Here is a 24,101-nt window from a genome sequence, read left to right as displayed (position 1 = left end):
TGTATCATGAGCAACTAGTAGTCAAGAGCGGAAGAGCTCCTGGAGTTCAGGGGAAAAGTTCGGCTTGGAGGCAAAGGGTGGGAACCTCATTCCTAATCACAGGTCAGTGCCCCCACAGGACTTCCATTTTTAATCTTTTACCTCTACCTGTGAACAGAATGGCTTTGCTTTCTGGCTGCAGCGAACAAGCTGAGGAGGCCTTGCAGGGGGAAAGAATGCTCATCCTCAGCAGACGGGCAGGCATGGAGGGGCCCTAAAGACAAACGCCTGCCTGTGTGTTTTATACTGAAAGTGCCGAGGGCACAGACCTCCTGAGAGTCTTGTCCCACTGCTCTCCCTCCAGCATCTAGGAGAGCGTGGCACTTGGAAGCCACGCAAACATTAGGGAATGGTTGGAATAAATGGGAGGATGTGGGCATGCATGGATGAAGAAGAAGCCCAGGGGCCTCGTGGAAACTTGGGGAAGGAGAAGACACACTTGGCCCTTATCCCTTCTGCAAATCCTCTTCTCAAGACTGAAAGATGAGTGGCCCTGTGGAGTAGCGGTTAAGAACATGGACTCTGAATTCAGGCTTCACTGTTTCCTAGCTGGAATTTGGCCAAGTGATTTAAGTTCTCTGTGCCTAGGCTTCCTTCCTGTAAAACAAACACAGCAAACGCTGAGGGCAGCTGCTGGAAAAAAAAAAAGTTCCATGTAAGTGTTAATGTTACTATTTTTGGCAACTTAATGTAAGGTAAGTCTGCAAAACAAGCTGGAATTTCCCTGCAGAGGGTGAATCCAGATACTTCGCCTCTAAGTGTCATTCACAAGAGAATAATCACCATTTCTTCTTTGCCTTCAGAAGCTTTAAAAACCCCACTATTCCCCAGCATATCTTTCACTGGCAAAGACAGAGGATCTGGGTTTTAGTTCCAGCTGCCAGCAGTGACCTGTGTGTGTTTGCGGAGCCCCATGCCCCCCTCTGGGCTCGGGTCTTTTGCCTGTCCACGAGGGGCTGCAGGAGCTGAGCGTCATAGCCTTTCAGCCCAGGCTGACCCGGTCGGCTGGTCGGCAGCCTCGGGTCCCGGCGTCGGGTGCCCGGGGCCAGCTCAGAGCGGTCCGGGCTCTCACCGCCCCTCCGGGGCAACCCCGGGGCCCATGCGCCCCGCACAGCCCGCGGGGAGGCGCCTCTGGGGCGCCGCCCGGTCGGGATGCCAGTGCCCGGCGCCCGGCCGCCTTCTCCCGCAGCCTGCGCGCGGCCCTTGGCACCGAGCGGGCCGGGTGCTCACTAATGTTTAACTCGGACCGAAACTTGGGAGCGCCCAGTGCCTGCGCGGCCCGCGGCAGCCGAGCAGGATCCGCGGCTCGCCGGCCTCCTGCCTGCGCCCCTGCTGCCCAGGCTCAGTTCCGCGGAGACGGCCGACCATGAAGGTGAGTGCTCCGCGCGCCTCCCACCTTGCCAACTCCCGGGTGCCTCTGCGCCACATTCTCCCCAAACTGACCCAAAGGCTCGCGGAACGGGACCAGAGGCTCCTACCAGGCGGGAGCTTCAGGGTCACCCTCTGGCAGGTGGGGGGACGTCCCAGAGCTGTCGCCTCGCTCCCAGACCCACGGGGTTTCTGCTAGCAGCCAGGTGCTGATCCTGGGAGGGCCCGGAGAGTCACCCACAAACGCACACTGGACCCTCCTATGGCTTCTGCCGGGCAGGCATAGAGAAGCAAAAACTAATGTGCTCAGAGGCCGCAAGTTCAAAGGCAGCCGCACTTGCAACCTTTGACTAGCGCACACCAAACGCTCCCAGCCCAGCGCGCGCCCCCGGGGCAGCCCAGGCCGGGCTCTCCCACCCAGACGGGGGCCAAACGGCCCGTCCTAACTGGTCGCTCATCTGACCCGCTTGCAGACTCTGTGGAAGGTGCTCGTGGGACTGCTGGGGGCTGCTGCGCTCGTCACCGTCATCACCGTGCCCGTGGTTCTGCTGACCAGAGGCAGTAAGTCTGAAACACCTGAAGAAAGATAAGACAGTTGGAGGCCAGGTTCTGTCCTGCCACCCTGGGAACCAGGGATTTTTCTGGGGGCTGGACCGGTGCGCAAGGCTGTCGTCGCGTTTCCCCGGAGTTAGCGCTGCTTCCAGTGCACGGCCGCCTAGAGTCACTCTGTGGGGTCTCCAGGGTTCAGGCCGCCGCCGGCACTGACGCTGCCATGCTTTGTCAGGTAGAACACGTACATACTAATCAAATGAGGGGAAACTCTTAGAATTTTCTTCTATCAAATTTAAATTTAATACATTTTTTATTTAAATTAAGTAATAACAATAATAATAAACTTTCTTTTTCCTGGTTGTGATCTTCACAGTGCTTAAGGACCCCAAACAGTAGTAAGGACGTCTTACATGTTGGGCAAAAAAATATTTTAAAGCTCTAAAATACACTTTTGAGAAAAGACAGTTCACAGGGAACTGAGGGAATTCAACTGATGATGGGAATTCACCAGCTGGAGAGTTGGGGTGCAGGGAAACAACCATTGGACCACTTGAAAAAGTACTGCAGAGCTAAATCATGAAGCTGGTGCACCTGGTCATATTCAGAGGGAGGAGCAATCACTCATGTGTTGGTGGATTCTTTCATTTAAAGACCCCTTCATTTCTTTTGGCTTAGCCTGACTTCCTCTTTAGCCCTGGCTCTTAAGACATTCCTTTAATAGAATACACAAAATTGCTTGCAAGTGACAATAACTAGTTTGACTTTCCTCTGGCCTGACTTTCCTTTTAAATGTATACTTTCAATTTCAGTGTCACACGCAAGTCAGCCAATTGACATATTCTGTCTGGATGGTCTACAACCAGGAAATAGGTAGACAATGCTAACATATTAAAGGGTATTAACCAGATTTCAAAGCGACAGATCAGAATTAGTTTGTAGAGCTGAAAAATCATGTTTGCCCTCACTTTTCAGGGCCAAGGCAAAGGGGCCAAAGGCTAAATAACTGAGTGGGTTGACCTCTTGATAATGATTTTAGTTACTTAGGCAAGCAATGGTTGCCACCGTTTTAGACTATTAAATAGCAGGCATCAGGTCAGTATATTGACCCTTTGTTGTAAGGTGTTAAAATGGAACTTTTCATAAAGTTATAGTTTGTATCTTTAAACAACCACACACTATCTTCTCTCACATGGCTTACATGATGTTACAGGCATTGTGCACATTGCTATAAATGGGAAGACTAAACTTAACAATTATAAAGATCCTTGACCTCAAGAAGCTTATAGTGACTGAGAAACACACAACTAAACAAATCAAAGTAACCTGGATAGACGTTTGTCTCTACATCAAGGAGGCACCACAGAATCACTTCAAGAATGCATAAAACTGTCATTTTCAGGACTCTCATTAAGGAAAGTTGAAAGGAATGCTGAGCTTTGGCAAGCCCCTCGAGATGGGCAGCGAATCGGACTAAGGAGCCCCTGCCTTCCCTAGGGTTTCCTCAAGTTGACTGCAAGGATTTTGTTTTTCTGGGTGGGGTGCACAGACTGGGGAGGGGCTGTTTTGCCATTTCCCTTGAACCACACCTAGTCTTTTCTGCAGACGAAATTTGAACAAATATGTCAAGAATGTTTCTCTTGATGGGGAGTTAAGATTCATGTGTCTCCATCTGCCTGGTAGGGTGCAATAAGATAATTTGGAGAGGTTTAGACAAACTTCCTTGAGGGTTGGAAGGATCACTTCTGGGAAAGTCAGGAAGACTTCTTACAGGAGGTTTCTTTGGTGGGGAGGCATGGATAGTTAATATCAGTTTCAGAAGACATGAGTGGCTGTGAGTCAACACAGAGACACAAGAGCACGTCCTCTAAGCTGGTATCATAGAAGGAGAGGAGGGGAGCAGTGGGAAAAGGAGTGTGACTATAACTTGTAGGTGAGGGAGATCTGCTTTAGAACTCTGAGCATGTCTGCATTGTTGGGCATGACAGTGGGAAGGTAGATGGAAATGGGGCAAGGCTAGAGGAGAAGCAAGGGAAGTATCCCTAGAGCCTGACAGTGCAGAGCAGAATTTGGGGGCCATTGAGCTCCCCAGAAATGTAAATGATTAGACTTTGATCATTGAAAACAGGGTAGGGGGTGGTTGGCGAAGGGTGTCCCTTGGCCAGCTGGGTAGATATGTGGTTTCATTGTGAGCTTTATTGACATGTACACACCCAACTTATTTCTCTTCTCATATTTATTAATTGGCATGGTGTATGTTTGAGGAGAAAAGGGAAAACCCCTTGTTTCAACTCCTGCCTTATCAGGAAGGACAGAGATAAAAGCTCAGGGTCTCAGCATTTTCACGAGGTCAGCAGGACCTTTCCTGGGCTGTCCCACAGTCAGGGACAGGATTCTTACAAAGAATCCGGTCATCATCTAAGGAACGTCCTCAGTGTTGTCAACAACCTAGGTTTAAAGTCAAACAAATACTGGGAAGGAAGAAATGAAGAGAGGGGTCGAGAGGAACTATGAATGGAAAGGAAAGGGGGAAAAAAAACAAGAAGAGGAAGAAAGGAGGAAGAGGGGAAGGAAGATTTTGATAGGGAAACAAAACAAAACAAAGCCCTTGACTAAGTGGAAAGCAGAGAAATAAACAGCCAAAAAGAGAGGAGGGAGAAATGAGCGAGACCAAGTCCATCCCCTGAGAGGTTGGTTTAAGAGGCCAAGTGTTTCCTATGAAACACGATTTCAGCAGAACTAGACACACCCAGAGGGGGAGAGAGGGAGAGAAAAGGAGAGAAGGAAGAAGAGTGGGAGAGGCTCATACTTAACATTATTGGTGCTTTTTTTTTAGAATAAAAACCCCTTGAAGTCAGGAATTATGCATTTCACCCAGCAGAATGAAAAGATCACCTTATTCTGTATATATAATAAAAGATGGTGTTGCTTTAAATCTCTCAAATATAGAAGGATATTTCATATTAAACATTCAGTTTCCCAGAGAATCAGCAGTAAATATATATAAAAATACTGTCCACCCAGTGGAATTTTAGAAACCCTCAGGGCTTAGTGGTAGTGAAACCCTCACTCTGAATGTGTGATCCTTTTATTTCCTCCTTTATATTATATTGGAGGCTGTGCTTTTTAAATATTTGTCTGATCGTTTTATTATTGAGCCTTGTTATTTGTCCAATAGTTTTATTACTGAGTTTTATTATGGGATAGAAACATATCTGTTCTTTTCACCGCTTTAGTAGTAAATTTTCTCAGTATCTTCTTTCAGCGCATAGGAAATTTGACTGCACCCATCCATGTGTAACAGAAGAAAACCCAAATGTGAAGGGGACAGAAATAATCAGAGAAAGAAAAGACCACACCTATGAAGTTTGCTTGAGGGAGTCTAGGATCTATTTCAGGTTTAAAAGCACAGAAGTGAGCCTGAATGGAGGCTTTGTATATTTCAGAGGACAGTATCTAAACCACGAGCTCTGTCGAAGCTGAAGCTCGAGTGGCCTCCGGCTGGCTCACTTAACTCTTGTCAGCCTTGGTCCAGTGCTGGAGGTCAGTGTGTTGGTTGTTTCAGGCCAGCTATTTTGGCTTTGGTTCCCAAGCCAGACCATGTATTTTAAGTTTCTCTTGCTTAGATATCTTGCCCCTCATCCTAAAGAAAGAAAAAGGGAAGACTGCTCACCCCACTGATGGTTAGAGAAAGATGACAGAAAGGGCCTGGTGGGAGCTGGATCAGCGTACTTGGAATTTCATGACTTACGGGGAAGTTGAGGCCTATGGGGAACATGACTATAAATTCGTGCAGCAACACCTTGCTGTGGAAGAGAAGGTATGCCAGGGTGTAACGAGAGCCAGCATGTATTGCTCTATGCCAGATGCTGGGCTGGGGGCTTTCAATGTACTTCTCAATTGATCCTTAACAACCCTTTAAGAGAGGTACTAGTATCACTCCATTTTCACAGAAGATTTACAGAAACTCTGAGAAAGCGTTTTAGTTATTTATTACTGCATAATGAATTACTTCAAAACTGAAAACAATAAATATTTGTTACCCCAAGTTTGTGTGGATAAGGAATTTGACAGTGGCTTAAGTGGGTGGTTCTGGCTCAAGGTCTGTCACGTGGGTGTGGTTGAGATGTCATCCTAAAGCTTGACTGGGGCTGATGGGTCCACTTCCAAGCTGTTTCATGTGGCTGTTAGCCAGAGGCTTCAGTTCCCCACCAGCTGGGCCTTCCCATAAGGCGCCGGTAACGCTTAGAGGGGAGGATCCATGGTCCTTAGTGTGCGCAGCCAACCTCAGAATGAATGATTCAAGAGAGCAATCAAGTGGCAAGCTGCAGAGCCTTTAGGACCTAGCCTCCAAAGGGCTGTGCCATCACTCCTGCTACGTTTCTATTGGCCACAAACCAAGCCTGTCACAGCATGAGAGGGCCTCACATAAGGGCATAGATACTAGGGGTGTAGCTCCTTGGGACCATCTTGGAAACCAACTGCCAAAGAAGTTAAGGAACTCACTTGTAGTTCCTCAGAAATGGGATTCACACTCAGGCCACGTGATACCCCAGAACTGGTGCTTCTAAATTCCACATCACTTTGTGGACTTGTGATCAGATATAAAAGTAATATGGCCATGTTTGCATAAATATTACAGCTTCCCATTTTGACACCTATGTAATCATTTCATATCTGATGATTCTTGGTAATGATTTCCAGCCCAAGACCGACATCTCATGCTTTTGACTGATCTTATTAAGTATTTCAGTACTAGTAGTAGGTCCAGATATACTACTTGCACTGAATTGCATTTGCTCTTTTTCTAATGCATGTTGTATGTTCCATTTGATCTTCACAGACCAATCCATGTCAGAGAAGGTATTAATATGTTCACCTGTTATATGGAAGAAACTGAGGCACAGAAGTTTAGGGCTTAATGACTAAGGAGTAGAATTTTGGAATCCAGATCTTTCTTCTAACCTGCCCTGAGTCTGCTGGCTCCCATAAGAACTGTTTTAAAGAAATGCTTCAGTGGGAATTTTTTTAAGCAAATGATTCATCATTGTTTTATGACTTGATGCTAACCCTTTCATTGTTGTAAATCAATTACATTTTTACCTTTAGTCTTCACAGATCCACTGTGACCTCCAAAAGAGGGTGTGTCTCTTAATCTGAGAATAAACTGAAACCCCAACATTAGAACTTCTGAGTTAGCTGTTTTATTTTTGCCAAGTACTGTGTTTGCAGTTTTATATTGTACTTCAAGAGTATAACTTCCTAGGAAGATTTTTTAAATTAATGATAAGCCATTTGCTTTAGTTAACTGCACATTAATGTGTACATTTCTTCATTATTTGGTTCACTGGGGAAGGAAATAGATCCATGAGCTTCCGTCACATATTCTAGCCTCTAAGGCCCAAGAAGCAGAGGTGATGGAAGGCAGAGCCAAAGTCAGCAGGGACTTTGTTCCTGGCATCCTGAGGGCCATAGTACCTTAGGCTGTGAAAGGGAGGAAGAGGGAGCTGGAGGAGTGAGTATCAGGTGAGTGCTACCCCCACTGCTTGACACTGGATCCCCCAAAATGGTTGGGTGGCCCCTGTAGCCTTAACATCAACCCTGTGGGGCTGAGATACCCTCTTTTTGATTTCCTTCAAGCCCGACCTGCTCAAGCTCAGGTCCACGAGTTTTATGCATGGCACCTATTTCCCTGTTATTTTTCTGTATTCTTGTATTCCAGGCAGGAAACTCTTTCAGTATGCAATTTAAGCCGTCTTCAGGACCAAGGTCCTACAGTGGACAGGCACATGTTTGTTCACTCACCAACATGCACTAAATGCTCACTGCATGCCCGGTGTTCTTGAAGTTACAGGGGCCCCGACTCCAAACCTTAGAGACCTTTACAATCCATGGGGCAGGCGGGCAGGAGCAGGCACAGGGGTAGTTTCGGACAGTGACGGGTGCTAGGACAAAAATAACAGTGTGAGAGAGAAGATGGAGGGACACAGAAAGGAGTTTCTCTTCATTCCAGGCGTGAATGTGGCATGATCTTGTGTCTATTTCTAAAATATGACTTCTGTGTAGGTAATGTTGGGGAGTGGAGGGGCATTCGTCCAGGTGAGAGAGGATGGCAGACTGGACAGGGTGGTAGCTTTGGAGATGTATAGAGAGGGAAGAAGAGGAGATAAGGATGGCTCTGAACCGCTGGCTGCAGAGTTGAATGGAGGGTTCACTCCTGCCCTCATAGCTGTATTCTTCCCTTAAGAGCTAATCTGCAGCAGTTTGAGAGCTAAGCCCCTCCTCTTCCTGGACCTGCTGTAGGAATCAGGTCACGGGCTCCGGAGGCCTGCCGCATCGTGCACCTAGCATGCGCTTGTCCACAGAAGGTAGCTCTCCAGTTCAGCATGTTATTGAGCAGTTTTTTCTAGGCCCTTTACTGGTCATTAGGGATTTAAAAATGATAGATATGGCCCTTGCCCTCAAATAATGCACAATATTAAAGGAAACATAAACAAGCCCAAAAAGTGTCCTTCTAGTAAACGATCAAAGTGAAGCACTAAAGAACGAATGATAAATGCTGCCCAGGGAAGTTTGTACAGAAATCAACCGAGCATAAAGGGTTAATAATTAATGGGCCTGAACACGGTCCTTTCAACCCAGCCAGGTCTGATTTCCAAAGAATCTGATCATCTAAGCCTCTTTTTTTCCTCTCTTCTTACTTTCTTTCCCAACCCCCTGAGTTTAATTGAAAGCAGGGTGTTTTGAAGTTCCCTTTTTGATCCTGAAGGCATTCTGAGCCCGACCTTTGCTTTCTTTCGTCATCCAACGTGATTAAGAATAGGAAGCAATTGAATTCTCAATATTGAAGATACAAATCTGACATAATAAAATGGGTCAAAAACATCTGAGGGGAATTTCCTCATAAAAATGCACACATAAACTATCATATTTTTTCCAATCCGTAATGGGAAAACATGTCCAAAACAGTCAACATAAAATAAAATGGCAAAGTTTAAAATATACGTCTTAACCATTAGACCTGAAAAATTGGCCCAGGAAAGTAGGATTTGAAATAGTCAATGGAATTAATCAGAGGAATCATCATAGAGCTCATGAGAAATATATTCTTGACAAATTCCCTTAAATGTTGCTTTAAATCTGAATAAAATACTTAGAGTCATAACTAGGGAGTCAAGTCATGCAGTACTGAATCGTGTGCACTTTCTATTCCTGCAGTACAGTGCTGGCGGCTGTTTGATAAAGATAAAATGAATTCATCCTTTCAGCTTACTTACAGTCTGGTTATGGCAAGACTATTCAGATTTAACATTTAAATAATGATATGTAATTACTTGATTCATCGGAGAGGGAGGGAGAAACCAGTGTGGCGCAAACAAGAAGGGATAGATCCGTAGGCGTGAGGAGGGGCCGTAAAGAAATGAAGGTGTGGATTGTGTTCAGAAACACTTACTAATGTAGAGAGGAAGAGAACTAAGGAGACGGCAGCAGGACAAGGTAAATGCTTCTTAAGGTAAGTGCGCCGTGCGCACGTCTAAGGGCAGTGCAGAACTAAGCAGTGAGGAAACTGAAGATGCTGAGGGGGAAGAGATGGAAACAAAGCCCCTCCTGATGAGGAAGGGGAGGATCCGAGGCGCTGGTCACGCCGCCCTCTTCCTCCCAGAGCGGAGGGAAGGGTTGACAGCACAGAAGAGGAGAGCCAGGTAGGGTACATGCCCCGTAGGGTGGCTTTTGCTGTAAAGGAGGAATCACTGTATCTTTCCATTGAATAGCTTCACTCATTTGAAAATGTTTACTGCAGGGCCTGAGTTCTATAAGATTACACTATGTGTAAAATACAGGAAACATGAAAAAAGATAAGGAAGAACAGAATCATGTTTTGAAGCTCCCATGACTACTTTGTAAGAGTTTAGGGAAAAGCTGATGAGTGACTGGATGTATCACAGAAGAGAGAACAAAGGTGGCACTGGTTCCCGTCCAGGAAGCCACAGAGTTGCCATCTTTCATACTAGTCCAGAGAGAAAAATTCTAGGGTTTTCAGAAGGAATTGGTACCCCTCTGACTTTGAAGCACTAAAACACATTATCTGCGAATGCAACCTACCACCTGCCTATTTGGATGAGTTGCAAACATTGAATTCCAACACTTTCATGAAGTGTAATTCATCTGTACCAATTCACAGCACTGCTCACGTAGCATCTACCATGCGTGCAATCATTTTCCCAAATACTGAGGTTGTTTGGAAGGATGGTTATAATCATAGGCTCTGCAGCCATATTTCCTAGTTCAAATATGGCTTTGGTGCTTATTTGTCATGGTTATTAGTCATGGGACCTGAGTCCAATCCCTGTCTATGCCTATCTGTGCCTCAGTTTCCTTACCTGTAAAATGGGAAGCAGAATAAGTTGTGTACAATGCCTAGAACAGCCCAGCACACTGGAAGAACTCTATAAGCATTTATAATTATTATCCATTATGTCTTTTTAATTTTTTTGTTCTTTTAACAGTCTGAGAGGAAGATACTTTAATAACTCACACTCTTGAAAGTTGTGCCTAGAGAATGCTGGAAAGGGCAATTTCTATGGCAGTTTTATTTACGGGGATCCTTGCTCCTTGTATCCTGTAAGACAAACAGCTGTCACAGAGTAGCCTTGTTGATTATGTATATAATCCTTTCTGGAAAGTTCTTCAGTATTCAAGCTTTAGGCTTCCCCAGGGCTGATGTTGTCTACTCAGTTTTCCTACACCATTAAACACTAATTATTCTTAGACTGCAATTTATCACCTTCCACGGATGTCTCCCGACAACTACTTCTGAGTATTTTTCAGGAGAAACCAGCCCTTGGCTAAAATAGTTGCATGTCTCCCTGGCCTGTGGGTCATTTATCCACACAGTTAACATGTTTCTACCTTTCCACTGTTCCTCATCAACTTGGAGGAATGTCAGTCAAAATAGCAGGACATCACAGCCTTGTAAATATTCATTCTGACCATTATTATGCCAGTCTTAGTTACTCAAAAGAGTCTCACAAAGACTGTCTTCAGAGACACACAAACAAACCAACTTCCCCTTCAGAGGGAAGGATGGAGCCCTCATGCCCTGTTTAGCGCTGGCTTCCTGTGCACTGAACTCTCGGCTCTTTCCTGGGGTGGAGGCAGAGTGAATCAGGCAGAGTGAACCGGGTTTACTTCAGGCCATCCTCCGGGCCTTGCTTTTCTACACCAGTAGCTGTACATACCTTCATCTTGGCCTGAATTTTGAGACATGAATGCTTTGACTGCTTTCATTTTACTGCTGTATATAGTGGAGTCTTAGGATGATATACTTAATGTTTTGAGGCAATTAGAATGTTCATCTCAACATCTGTCTTCCAAAACCGATCCTGGGAGCAGTTCTGTTTCATTTTGTTTTTTGGTGGGGGTTGGTTTTTGTTGTTTGCGTTGCTCACAATCCTGAGGAATGTCTATATGGGGTTGTCAAACTATAGCCAGGCCCGGCCACCTGTTCTTGCAAGCAGAGTTGTATTAGAACACAGCCACACCCTTTCATTTACATGCTCTCTGTGGCTGCTTTCAGGCTACAACGGTAGACTTGAGAAGTTGCAACAGAGAATTATGCTCCATCAAGCTTAAAACATTCACCATCTGGCCCTTTAAGGAAAACTTTACCAATCCCGGGGCTAGATACGATATTCTTACCGCCTAAAGAGGCCTTTCTATTTTATGTATATACAGATGAAATGTGCAAATCTTTAAGTCAGTTAGAGGCCAGTGACGAGACAAATACAGAAATCATACTCGGTGTTTCAGCAGATTGAATATGAAAATGGGTTCCACAGAAGAGCGAAGGAGGAATTCTGAGGCAACCCAGAGGCAACAGCTGCAGGAACACACTACCTGTAGGGGTTGGGGACAAAGAGGAAGAAGAGGGACACAGAGCTGGGCACAAAGCTGTAAGGGCTGGGCGGCAGCCAGTCGCTGTTGGTGTCCCTCTTCTCTCCTCCTGAATCCAGGCCTCCATCTGGACCCGTCTGGCCAAGCGCACCGCTGTTCCTGCTACCCTGGTCACTGGGGTTCGCAGAAATCCTATTGGGGCTGTGTTTGGAGCTGTGTTTCTGTGTTTGCATTCCCGTGTTTGTATTGTATGGCTTTTATCTTTTCATTCAACAAACATTTAGGGGGTGTCTGTTATGCATTACGGGCTGTTCTAGACTGCAGTGATGTAATAGTAAACAAAATGAAACAAAATTAGGGTCTTCCTGAAGCTTTCTTTCAGTTGAGGGAGACAGACAGTAAACAAGACAAACACGTAAAATATATGGTATGCTATATGGTATCACTGTTAAAAGAAAGAAAAAGAAAAGCCAGGAAGGGCAATAGAAAAATGTCATGGGGCAGGGGTTGCAGGGCGGGTCTGCCAGTGTTAGTCCAAGGAAGGAAGGTGACACTTAAAGGAGGCGAGGGAGCAAGCTTTGGGCATATCTTAGAGGAAGAACATTTCGGCAGAGTGTACAGCACATTCAAAGTCCCTGAGGCAGAAGTGGGCCAGTGTCCGGGGAAGAGCCAGGAGGCCAATGTGGACGGAGCAGAGTGATGAGAGGAGGAGGAGGAGAGGCTGGAGTCATGGCAGCAATCCCTTCTAAATTCCCTTTTTCCCAAACTGCTGCTATTCTGGGAAATGTTTGGTTGGCCTTTCAGAGGAGATTTTTGAAAATACAGTGAGTACGTCCCTAAGAAAAGTTTGGTCATCTGACCCTCTGATGTTAGGGTAAATGCTTGGAGTACAGTCGCAGGCTCACAGGCTCCAGGTCAGTGCCCTGCGCTTATCAGCTGCTGCTTAACGTACCTTCATGGACCGATCTGCCCCTGGGAGGCCGAGGCAGCCCTGCCCCTGAGGCGGAGGAGAGCGGCCGCAGCAGGTGTGGCGGCAGTCCTACTTTAAGGGCATCAAACAGCCCCTTGGATGTGGTGCAGTTTACGGCGACTGACAGGGCTGCAGCCTGCCCAGCCCTTCAGGCCAGCCCTCTCCTGACTGGGGCTTGGGACCCACAGGATTGCACCGCCCCGACCACGAACCTGGGGCCGGGGCGCCTTCCTCCACGTATGCCTGGGTGGGATGAGAGGGCAATTTCTTTTATGTATACATATGCAAAATAAACAAAATAAAAAGAAAATTGGATGTTTCTCCAGTTGAGAAGGGAAATCTGGCACTGCCTCTAATGTATAACAGTCAGAGAAACATCACTCATCACAAATCCCTGAAGTCCACTAAGTCCAGTGGTCCAGTGACTTCCCTCCGTGCCATCACCTGCTCTCTCCCACTCTGGAGGGCATTAGACCTGTGGCAGGGAGAAAGCGATGTCCATTACCACTTAGCAAGTTATTAGCTTGTACGTATCTGAGGTGTTTTCTCAGTGTGATGTTCTTATACTGGCTGCTGGGATCATTTGGGATGTGAACATAATGAAACTCAATTGGCTATTATTTAATTGCAATGACATTCCTAATCTCAGCACCATTGCTAGATATTCCAAGGGGAGAGACTCCTGTATTCATCTTTGTATCCTGATTGCCTAGCACATCCTTGGATCGAAATATAAATGATATAACATATCTGGAGGGCTTCCTAAATTCTAAGTCCTGAACTAAGCTCTTTATATACATCACCTCATTTAATTGTGGCAAATCCTTATGGGCTAGGTAATGCTATTATGCTCATTTTATAGATTAAAGTATTGAGGTTTTGAAATATTCAGTAATTTCCCAAGGCCCTAGTGCAGAATTAAGCCTGGGAATAAATCCAGGCTTTCTGATTTCAAAGCCTCCAGGAACCCAATCCTTTGTGGCATTTGTTGAATCAATGGAGATGGGGGACCACCTGCATGTTCTGCTGGGTAATACAGGACATGAGGAGCCTTCCAATCAGTTTCTTCTGCCTTCTTGATTTTTCTTCCTATGTCCCTATGTCAAGATTGCTATTTTGCTCTAGCAAATTCTAAAGTAACACTTATTATATTTCTTTAGCATCAGTATAAAATGTTAACTGATTACCATATGGAACTCAAGAACTCTGTAACCAGATATCGTTTCCCCATGTTTAACAACTTTATGAGTTTATGAGCTGTAAAGAGCACATTTCTTTTTAGTTGCATTCCATTAGCCATTTATTTACCACACCAATTTATCTTTGTGAAGTAGAAATATTATATATATATTTTATGTTTATGCAGATAAAAAAGTTTTTTATTAATGAATATATATAAATATTCAAAATGTCCTGTATCATAAAGTCACAATCAGTCAAAGGAAGGATACTCAGTGGAAGTACACTATTCTCTTACTTGAGTTTTATCACTTTAAACATTATTTTCTTCAGAAATGATTTTGTTCCTACAGCAAGGGTTCATTAAGATATCATACACTTTGATGAGAATTTATTATTAGGGTGAACCATTAAATACCGCTCTTCTACCACTTTTGACTAATCAAAATTGGCATTGCATGTGGTTTGGCCGAATTGTGGTTCTCACCAAAGAAAAGTATGAAGTTGTTAACCTTGTTTTAACAATTTTAAATCAAAGAAGACTTGTGTTTAAGAGTTTCAGTGTAAGCTGACAGGTAACATGATTAACTGCTTCACTTGGCTAGCACAGTGCTTTGAACTGATAAGTCAAATGAACGACATGTCCCAGGCCCACCAGGAAAACCACACAAAGAGCCGAAGCCCTTCATCTGTTGCTGCAGCAGTGCCCTGTCACGGAGCAAGTAGACAAGGAAGAAGAGACGCGAGTGTGTCCTCTAAGTGTCTGACATGATAGGTTGTAACTTGGCAGCAAACTATGAACTTACTAAAGGTCAAAACCTGGACTTGGCACGCATGTCTCACAGACTCTCTTATCTAGATGTTTCAAAAGCGTCTTCCAATGCGTGCTGCTTGTCAAATGGCAAGGCAAAAAACAAGGAACATTTGTTGCTCTACTTGCTCCAATTTAGCAGTGCTGTGCTGGGACTGGGTAGCCAAGATATGGAAAACAGTTTTCAGGGTCACTGTGGAGTGGCTGAATGAGCCTGACACAAGCCAAGGTGGCACTGGGCCCTCACAGCTGACCTGGGCTGTAGCAAAAGTGCGGCATCAGTGTCAGTATCTGAAACATCAGCAGATGGATGGAAAGCACACGGGGCCCACTGTGAGCAGAAGGGAAGCCGAATGTGGTAGAGATGAGGAGTTTAGAAAAGCTATAGCCTGCTGAGAACGCTGTGGGCAGGAGAGGTGAGTGCTCAGTAAGGAACGCATCATGAAGGTGAGGAGCAGTACCCGCGGCAGCAGGGAATTCTGCCTCGATTACTTTAATATTCTAGATTTAAGCATGTTATCCTGATAAAACTGGGCAAATCCCCTTATATGAGATAGCATCTAAATGAAATAACACTGTGATTTGTTTTAGGTACTCAGTTAATTATCTTCTTATAAAACCAGACATCACTGATGGATGTTCTATGTTGCTATGTCTGTTTATTATATACATACATATATATAGGCTGCATGAACAAAAACACAATAGACTGGAGGGATTAAACAGCAAACATTTATTTCTCACAGTTCTGGAAGCTGAGAGGTCCAAGGCCCTGGCAGATTCAGTGTCTGGTATCAGATGCAGTGAGATTTGGGCTATCTAAAAGACTTTAGGCTGTTTATTCGCCATGCATGCTCTGGGACTGGTTAAGAGGAATCACTGGTTTCATTACTGCAGATGAGTCAACAAAAACTTGTTTTAGAGGCTTCTCCTAAAGCATAGAACTGTGCCAGGTGCTAAGGTTCATGAAAAACAAAAATGCAAGAAAGCAAAAACACAAGGCCTTGTTTTCAAAGAATTGATGGCCTCGGGGAGCAGCCCACACAGGTAGGCATGGAAGACCAGTTATCATTTTGTACAAGTTATTAAATGACAAGAGTCAACAGAGCAGTGTGGGGGCAAAAGTCAGAGGAGGCAGAACTGAAGCCTTTATGAAAGAGGTGGGGGCTGGAGGGTGGGGTACTGTGATGGTCAGGGAGGCAGTTGACAACATGGCAGGGAAGTGGCTTAGAACGAGGAGCAGAGGCAGCAATGCCTAAGGTGATCTCCTGGGCTCAGTAGGCAGATCGGTGTGACAGGTTAGAAGGCTCATGCGTGGAGAGCGTGGAAATGAGCCCAGAGAGAGCCTCCTGTCAGACCATGGAGGCCGCATGTCCCTCGGGAATCTTTCTGTAGGCATTGGGGCATTTGAGGAAAGGTTCGCCGGGATGAAAGGGGCATTTTAGAAAGATCATTCCAGTGCTGGTGCTGTGCAGGATTGGACTGGGAGAACCTGATGGCAGGGACACCTGGAAAGGAGATTTCACAGGAAGCATCAATGGCGCTGCTTGGATACGGGCAGTGGTAAGAGCAAGACATCAAAATCGATTTTCAGATTTTGACTATGGGCCACCAGTAAGAGAATATAAACTAGAGAAAACTAGTTTTGGAAGGGGGAAGATTATTTTAGGTAAGGTAAGTATAGGGCTAGTGTGGGACATGTCAACTAAGAAGGCCAGTGTAACACGAGAAATATGAGTTCGGGGTGCAATAGGCTAAGGTCATGAGTACAGATTTTGTCATTTATTTAAATGGAAAACATGCCTAAAGCCCAAGAAGTCACATTCTCTGGAATTCTCTGAGAGGAATAATGTAGAGAGAGAACAGAAAGCTCAAGGCTGACCATCAGGGCATGTCTGCATGAGAGGTCAATGGAGAAAAGAAAATCAAAGTAAGAGCTGGAAAAATAATGATCAGAGAGTTAGGAGAATGGCAGTATCACAAAATTCAAGAGAAGGATTTCAGGAAAACATCTACCAAATTCAAGGGTAAGTGTGAACGAAACAAAAATCCCTGGGTTGGGTGATCAGAATGTCCTAGAGGTCTATGTGGAGACAAGAGGGCTTGGAAGTAGCGTCGAGGCCTCGAGGAAATAAGCCAGCCTTGTGCCATCCACTACCTGGCCACATGAAGGTACTGACTGGGAGTGTACCTAGTTGAGTTGGGGTATGCTGTAATTGCAAAGTACATACCATATTTCAAGACTTAGGGTGAAAAAAAATGTCAAAGATCTCATTGATACCATTTAAAATATTGATTACATGTTGAAGTGATAATATTTTGGATATACTGGCTAAATGATATATGCTATTCAAATTAATTTACCTTAAGAATTTTTAATTATGGCTACTAGATAATGCACTCACATTGTATTTCCATGGGACGTTGCTGAGCTAGACCTTGATGATGAAGTTCGTTCATGTGGTACTCATAGAGCACAGGGAAACAAACACATACGCTTTCACAGTTAAATGCATTTTCACTCCGTCCAGCCAGTTTGAAATCTTCCAAAATGTGTTTTGCAGTTTGTGAGTACATTTCTGTATTTCGTGACCATTATATATTGCAGAGATCCATTTATTTATTTTATCCAAAACAGGTTATTCCATCTTACTGAATATTTGGCTCTTTTTTCCAACCAGCAGATGATACTACAGCTGACAGTCGCAGAACTTACACTCTAACAGATTATTTAAAAAATACTTTCAGAGTGAAGTTCTACTCCTTGAGATGGGTTTCAGGTAAGGACTTTTGGGGAGAGCGGGGGCAGGTTTTTATGCTTATGTTCATTCTAGTTAGGTCATGGGGCATTTTTATGGCACTGAGAACATATCCTTGTTTTTTTAAGCCATATGGTAGAATATTTTTTTTCTATTTGAGGGTGCAAAGGGAGCAAAGACAGAAACTTTAACTTAATTTCTTTGACATGTACTATAAAAAATTAAATGTGAATCGAAACCCTGACGATAATGCTGGAGGAATGAAGGCACACGAGTGTAATATTGGTCACTTAATGTTTTTCCAGCTTAGAAATAAATAGTTATGAGTACATGTGTAAACTTAGATCAAATTTTTATCGCACAGTTTTTAGCTTACAAAGATGTTTAATAGCAACTTGAAATACTGACCTGGCCATTTTCTCTCTTTAGATCATGAATATCTCTACAAACAAGAAAACAATATCTTGCTATTCAATGCTGAATATGGAAACAGCTCCATTTTCTTGGAGAACAGTACATTTGTATGTTTAATCACATAACTAATTCATACTTCAAGGAAATTCTGGGGATTTTTTCATAACCTTTCAAATCATGAATACTATCATTTCTCATCCTGTTGGACTCTCTCTGCAGCATATGGCACAGTGGATCTCTCTCTCCTTCTTGGAATGCTCCCTGTCTTGGCTCCTTTTTAGTCTCCTTTGACGACTCCTCCTCCTCTGCCCCTACTCCTAAGTGTAAGCGCTCCTCAGAGCTCTGTCTTTGCTTGCTGGCCTCTCCCCTTGCTGTGCATCCTCTCCTTCAGTGGTTTTCATTTATTTCTGCAGCATCAGCACCTTTTTTCTGGGCTTGATCCTCGAATACACACTTTTAACACTACTTCTCCCAAGATCTAAGCCTGCATTTCCAATAGCTTGCTGGCTTCTGCAAACGGATGGCCTGCAAGTATTTCAAACTCAATATCCCAAGCTAAATTGGTTATTCCCTCTTCCCTCTCCTAGCAAACTGAAAGCATCCGATCCCTCTTCCTGAGTCCCCAAGCTTGGTGAATCCTGCTCTCCTCCAAGTCACTTAAGCTAGAACCCTGAGAAAGCTTCTTGATTCCTCTGTCATCTCCCTTTTTAAGCCACTCAGCAAATGCTATCGGCCCTCCCTCTGTAATGTCACGTGTCTCTCAGATCGTCATTTGCACTGGCTAGTGCTGATTCAGGGCGCCGTGTGATCAGGGATGATGAGCATTGTAACTTCAGTCTGCATCTCCATTCTGTAGAGTAAATGGCCTCCTTGTGCAAGCCCGGGGCTGTCGCAGCTCCTCCCACCTCATCTCAGTCACTGCATCACCAGAGCATCTTTGTAAAAGACAGATAAGATCTTCTCATGTCCATGTGCTAAAAGGAGTTCATACTTTCACTTCTTATATTTGGGCCCCAGCTATTTGTCTAATTTTATGTCCTCTCACCTTATACTTTGTATGATGTATCCTCTACTGCATTCAGGTAACACCTGACCTTTATACACTCTCTAAGTACGCATGCCCTCTTCCACCTCTGGGTGTCGATCATGCTGAAAGTTCCCTGTCGGTTCTTGCTCCCCACCCTCACAGCTGCCTTTCCTTGGTTAGAATTAATCCTTCCCTCCCTGGTGCTGTAGCCCTGATCACTCTTCGCCTTGTGTCATGGTAATTTGTATGGGGAAATGTGCCATCTCTCCTAGACTGGGAGCTCCTACAGCAGGAGCCGCACATACCCTCTGCATAGTAAGTGCTCAGTGATGGCAGTTAAATGGAATTGCTCAACAGTTCTTTTTTCTACTTGATTGACAGGATGAATTTGGACATTCTATAAATGATTATTCAGTATCTCCTGATGGACAGTTTATTCTCTTTGAGTACAACTATGTGAAGGTAAAATAAATTTTTTTTACTGTGACATTTAAAGAATCCTATGAGTATATTATTTTATAACTGATTCCAAGCCTATGAATATATGAGATTGACGCCTAAATAATATAATAGGCACTAAAAATTAACTAATTCAGCATCAAGAGGAGAAATCTTTTCACTTATAAAAGATAAGCCCAAAAAGTGTTTGGAAAGAAATTCATTTTGGGTGTTTTCAAATACTAAAAAGTGTAAGAAATATATATCATAGATACTAAAACATAAATTAATGAAATGGAGCTTATACTTTAAGAGTAGATTTGCATGTCTGACTTGTACATCCAGAATAGAACTCCACACTCCTTGGCCTCAGCTCTACATGAAATAAAATTCTCAATACACATTTGTTTTAAAAACAGACTTCTCATCCCCTAGAAGAGGCTCTGAGAGGTGGCTCTGACCACCTGCCAGCCTCCAGATCCCACCACATACAAGCATTCTGGAGGCGGGGCACCCAGAGCCCGGGTCATCAATGCGCTGCCGAGAGCACTTGGCTGCTGCCAGTCACGCAGTCCAACATCAAATCTGCACACCGTCCGGGAAGGTTCCAGCTTACTCACACCTCCTTTTCAGGTTTAGGGTGGCTGCAAATCACCAATCACTTTAACTACAGCTTTTTGGCTATTCATGGATTTGACAATGGTTGTCAACTATAGGAAGGTTTGAGACATGTAGTAAAGATAAAAAACCTGGAGAGATAATTGTGTATTGAAAACAAAATACAAAGCTGGGGATTCCTATCTCTGCTTCTTCTTTTTTTTTTTTTTTTTAGAATAAATAATAACTCCTGAGGGGCTTTATCTCACACACCAGCACTGCCAAGCAAACATCCCCTACTCCATTCCCCCATTTCAGGATGATGACGCCCAGGTGTAATATTTCCACTGGATTCACTGTGCTGGGCTCCGTTTCCCAGACATGAAGAAAACTCATTGACTCTGTTCTGCTAACCCTGTCAACTACGAGCAAATCAGAATGCTAAGCCGACTTCAGCACGCCTCTTCCCAACCCATGGATTATTGCTTGTTCAAGCCAATGGTTCTTATGTATAGATGAAAATCACTTGAGGAGACCTTAAAAATTCCTAGTGTTCAGGTTCAACCCTCAGATTATTAAATTGAAGTTTCCATGGTGAAGTTAGCATCAGTAATTTTTCTAATGTGTAGATTATTTTAATGAGCAACCAGGGTCGAGAACAACTGTATAATAATTGTCCAAGTTAAAGACAAGCATATAAAGACTGTGAGGTCAAGGTAGAAACAGAAAGGTTCAGTTTACTATTAACCAAGTTCAACAAGTGCCATCTAACTTGCACTAACGTACATATTTCACTGGCAGACCTAGTGGGACAATCGTCATCAGTAGTTTCCATGTGTTGTGTCACTAGAGTTTACTTGCATATTTAACTGCTTTTGCTCTTTCACTCTGTCCCCTTCATCCCTCTATCCCTGCTTTGCAGGCAGTATCCACAATGCACCCTTTAAAACCAGAGCTAGATCATGTCATGTCTATGCTTAAACCCTCATGATGAATGGCTTCCCATCATCTGTAGAATAAAACACACAGTCTCCCCATGGCATCCTCAGAAGCTTGTGTGATTGGGCCTCAGTGTGCCCCTCAGAACACATCTCCTAAGACCTTCTTTATACCCACCATGCTTGGCCGGTGCTTCCCATCCCTGTCTGCACCTTAGAATCAACTGGGGAAGTTTTTAAAAATACAGATGCCAGCCGCTTACTCCAAACCAACTCACGTGGCGAAGTGATGGGTAGGGCCCAGGTATGGGTAGATTTAAGGGCTCCCAGGTGACTCAGTGATCCAAAGTTAAACCTGTAAGTCACAGCTTCTTCTGTTTTCTCAAGCCTCACTTTCATCCCAATCTAAGGACCAAAACATTTGTTAACTGTTTCCTGCTGGAACTTTCTCCACAGTCATCACATGGCTATCCTTTGTAGTAATTCAGGTCCAGGCTTTCTTGATGGCTCAATCTAACATTGTCCCCGCCACTCTGTCCCTCTCACTCAACCACTCACTGTCTCTCACAGTAGCTCATTTTACTTTCTTTATACATCTGATTGCAAAGCACTCGATTATAAGATTGTTGAAAGTAAGGACCTATATCTTCCATTTTACTTCCAAGGGTAGCCAACGGAATTTTCTGTACAGCATAAATGTGTTGACTAATCAACTCTCAAAAAACACATCCTGGACAGAGAAAATTCTGTAGTTTTATGCCATTTCTGTGGAAGTCTACTGGGCAGTGTTCTTTAGATCTTACTCCATGGCTTCTCCAAGAAGGAGTTAGTGAACTCAGAACGATTAATTATTACTTCTAGATTGTGGCTGCAAAGAAATGAGGGAGTAAAAACATAAATAAATATGTACCAGGCAGCCTGGTACAGATGTTCTCCTGGCATCTCCACTCATTCCCTAGTGCTCTTGAGAGAATAATAGTTGCATCATTTATCACATTGTGACAGTGTTCCAGGGCCCTGTGCCTGAGATTCTCATGCACCTGAGATGGTTGCTGCCATCATTCCCATTTTCCTAAAGAGAAATTTGGAGCTTAGAAAGAAACGGGCCTGATATTACACAGCGGAGATTTGCATTAGTCCATTTGTGCTACTGTCACGGAATACCACAGATCGGGTGGCTTAACACCAGAAATTTATTTCCCACATTTCTGGAAGCTACAGAGTCTAAGATCATAGTCCCAGCAGATTCCGTGTTTAATGTATCCCACTTCCTGTACCACAGTTGGCCATATTCTCCCTGTGTTCTCAGTGGGGGAAGGGACAAGGAAACTCTCTGGAGTCTCTTTTAGAAGGGAGCTAATCCCATTCATGAGGGCCCCACCCTCATGGTCTAGTCACCTTCTAAGAACCCCACCTCCAAATATTATCACGTTGGGGTTAGGATTTCCACATACGAATTTGGGAGCAGGTAGGAAAAACAAACCTTCAATCTGTAGGAAGACTTGAATCCAGGTCAGAAGACTACACAGCTTGCAGCCTTAAATATGACCTTTCCCATCTTGTGCTTCAATTTCTCTGTTCTGATGGATTTTTTACCCCCTTCTCTGTGTGGCAGCCCAAGAATTATCTTTTCCACTGGCCTCTCTCCACACCAAGGCCTAATTTATGATTCGTGCCTCTCCCTACTCACCTCAATTATATCCCTTGCGGCTCATTTCTTTCATTTACTTGTCCATATTCCCCATTCATTCATGAGCTTCTCAAGGACAGGGAGCCTGTCCTACTCAGTAATGCCTGCTTCAGGCTAGCGGCCACTGTTTATAACCTAAATAGACTGAAGGGTCTCTGTCAAATATTTTGGGTTTCCTTTTACAAGGAAGTGTATCTGTCCTCCTGAGTGATCTCAAGCCTTCTTAAACCTCTTAGTATTTTAGCCTGCACCACGCCTTTTGGCCCCAGCAAGCATTATATTCAGACATTTCCCAGAAACAAGTGTGGCTTGTGTCAAAATAATCCAGGATTCAAAAAGGAATGTAGGACTGGCAAAAAGTGGGGTCTTGATAAATATTTGTTGACAGAGGATAGGAGGGTGATGAATGATATGTGGGAAATATTCTTCAAGTTAGGAACACTGGCTTATGTCTCAGCTCTGCCATTATATAGCTGGGTATTCTTAAGTTACCATTTTATCTGTATCAGATTCATAGGTACAATTTGATTTTATTTTAGTTTGGTTTATTTCTTGAACACATACTATGTGGCTTGCACTAGACCAGACTCTAGGTATTTAAAGATGAATAAGATACAGTTTCTTACCTCTAGCAATATGGTAGGGAACAGACATATAGACAAGAAACTTCTTTTAAAATACCTTTGATTTATGTATGCATCCACATATAAATATAATTTTCTCATAGGTGCAAACCTGCAATCATAATATGTATTTTTTGTCTTCAGTCTTACCTGTCTTTCCTTTTTTGCTTAGCTCCTCACCCTTATGCCTTTTCCCCCAGTATCTTATGTTAAGAATCTAGTGTCTATCTCTCCATATTTTATATTTTTCTCCTTATTCATATAATTCTATGAAGAAAGAATATTCTTTTTAGTTATTGCACATTCTAATAAAAACAGAATACCATATTCCATACATTTCTCATTCAATGATAGCATGCAGATTTTCTTCCAAGTCATCTGGTATAACTCTAAGTCATTTATTTTTAAATTAATAAACTTTAATTTTTTTAGAGAAGCTTTAGGTTTACAGAAAATGAGCAGAAAGTGCAGAGTTCCCATATACTCCTCACCACAGCCCCACCTCTGCCCCAGTTCCACCTGTTAACATTTTGTATTAGTATGGTACAGTTGTTACAATGGATGAGCCAATATTGATACATTATCATTAACTATTAACTAAAGTCCAGAGTTTACATTAGTATTCACAATTTGTACTGTGTATTCTATGGGTTTTGGCAAATATATACCATACACTGTCATCATTACAGTCTCCTACAGAATATTTTCACCCTCATAAAAATCCCCAGTGCTCCACGTATTTATCCCTCTTTCCCCACAAACCCCTCACAGCAATCTGCCTCCAAAATCTTGCCTTCTCCAGAAT

General features: G+C 43.7%; 1 protein-coding gene across 2 annotated transcripts in view; it reads left to right on the top strand.

Annotated features, from left to right (window-relative positions):
• The first annotated feature begins 1,010 nt into the window (after positions 1 to 1,010).
• DPP4 (dipeptidyl peptidase 4) overlaps positions 1,011 to 24,101 on the top strand; it is a 71,501-nt gene continuing 48,410 nt past the window's right edge. The window contains exons 1-5 of one of the 2 annotated variants that reach the window (XM_017664383.3): positions 1,011 to 1,411; positions 1,881 to 1,968; positions 17,495 to 17,590; positions 17,999 to 18,090; positions 19,392 to 19,472. In XM_017664383.3, the coding sequence (XP_017519872.2) occupies positions 1,406 to 1,411; positions 1,881 to 1,968; positions 17,495 to 17,590; positions 17,999 to 18,090; positions 19,392 to 19,472 (363 nt within the window). In that variant the 5' untranslated portion in view covers positions 1,011 to 1,405. Of the gene's footprint in view, positions 1,412 to 1,880; positions 1,969 to 17,491; positions 17,591 to 17,998; positions 18,091 to 19,391; positions 19,473 to 24,101 lie in introns of both variants that reach the window. The other variant, XM_017664375.3, reaches the window with a different exon arrangement.

The sequence above is a fragment of the Manis javanica genome, chromosome 7 (assembly GCF_040802235.1).
Source record: "Manis javanica isolate MJ-LG chromosome 7, MJ_LKY, whole genome shotgun sequence".
NCBI classification, from domain to species: domain Eukaryota; kingdom Metazoa; phylum Chordata; class Mammalia; order Pholidota; family Manidae; genus Manis; species Manis javanica.
This window is presented reverse-complemented; position numbering and strand designations above follow the sequence as displayed.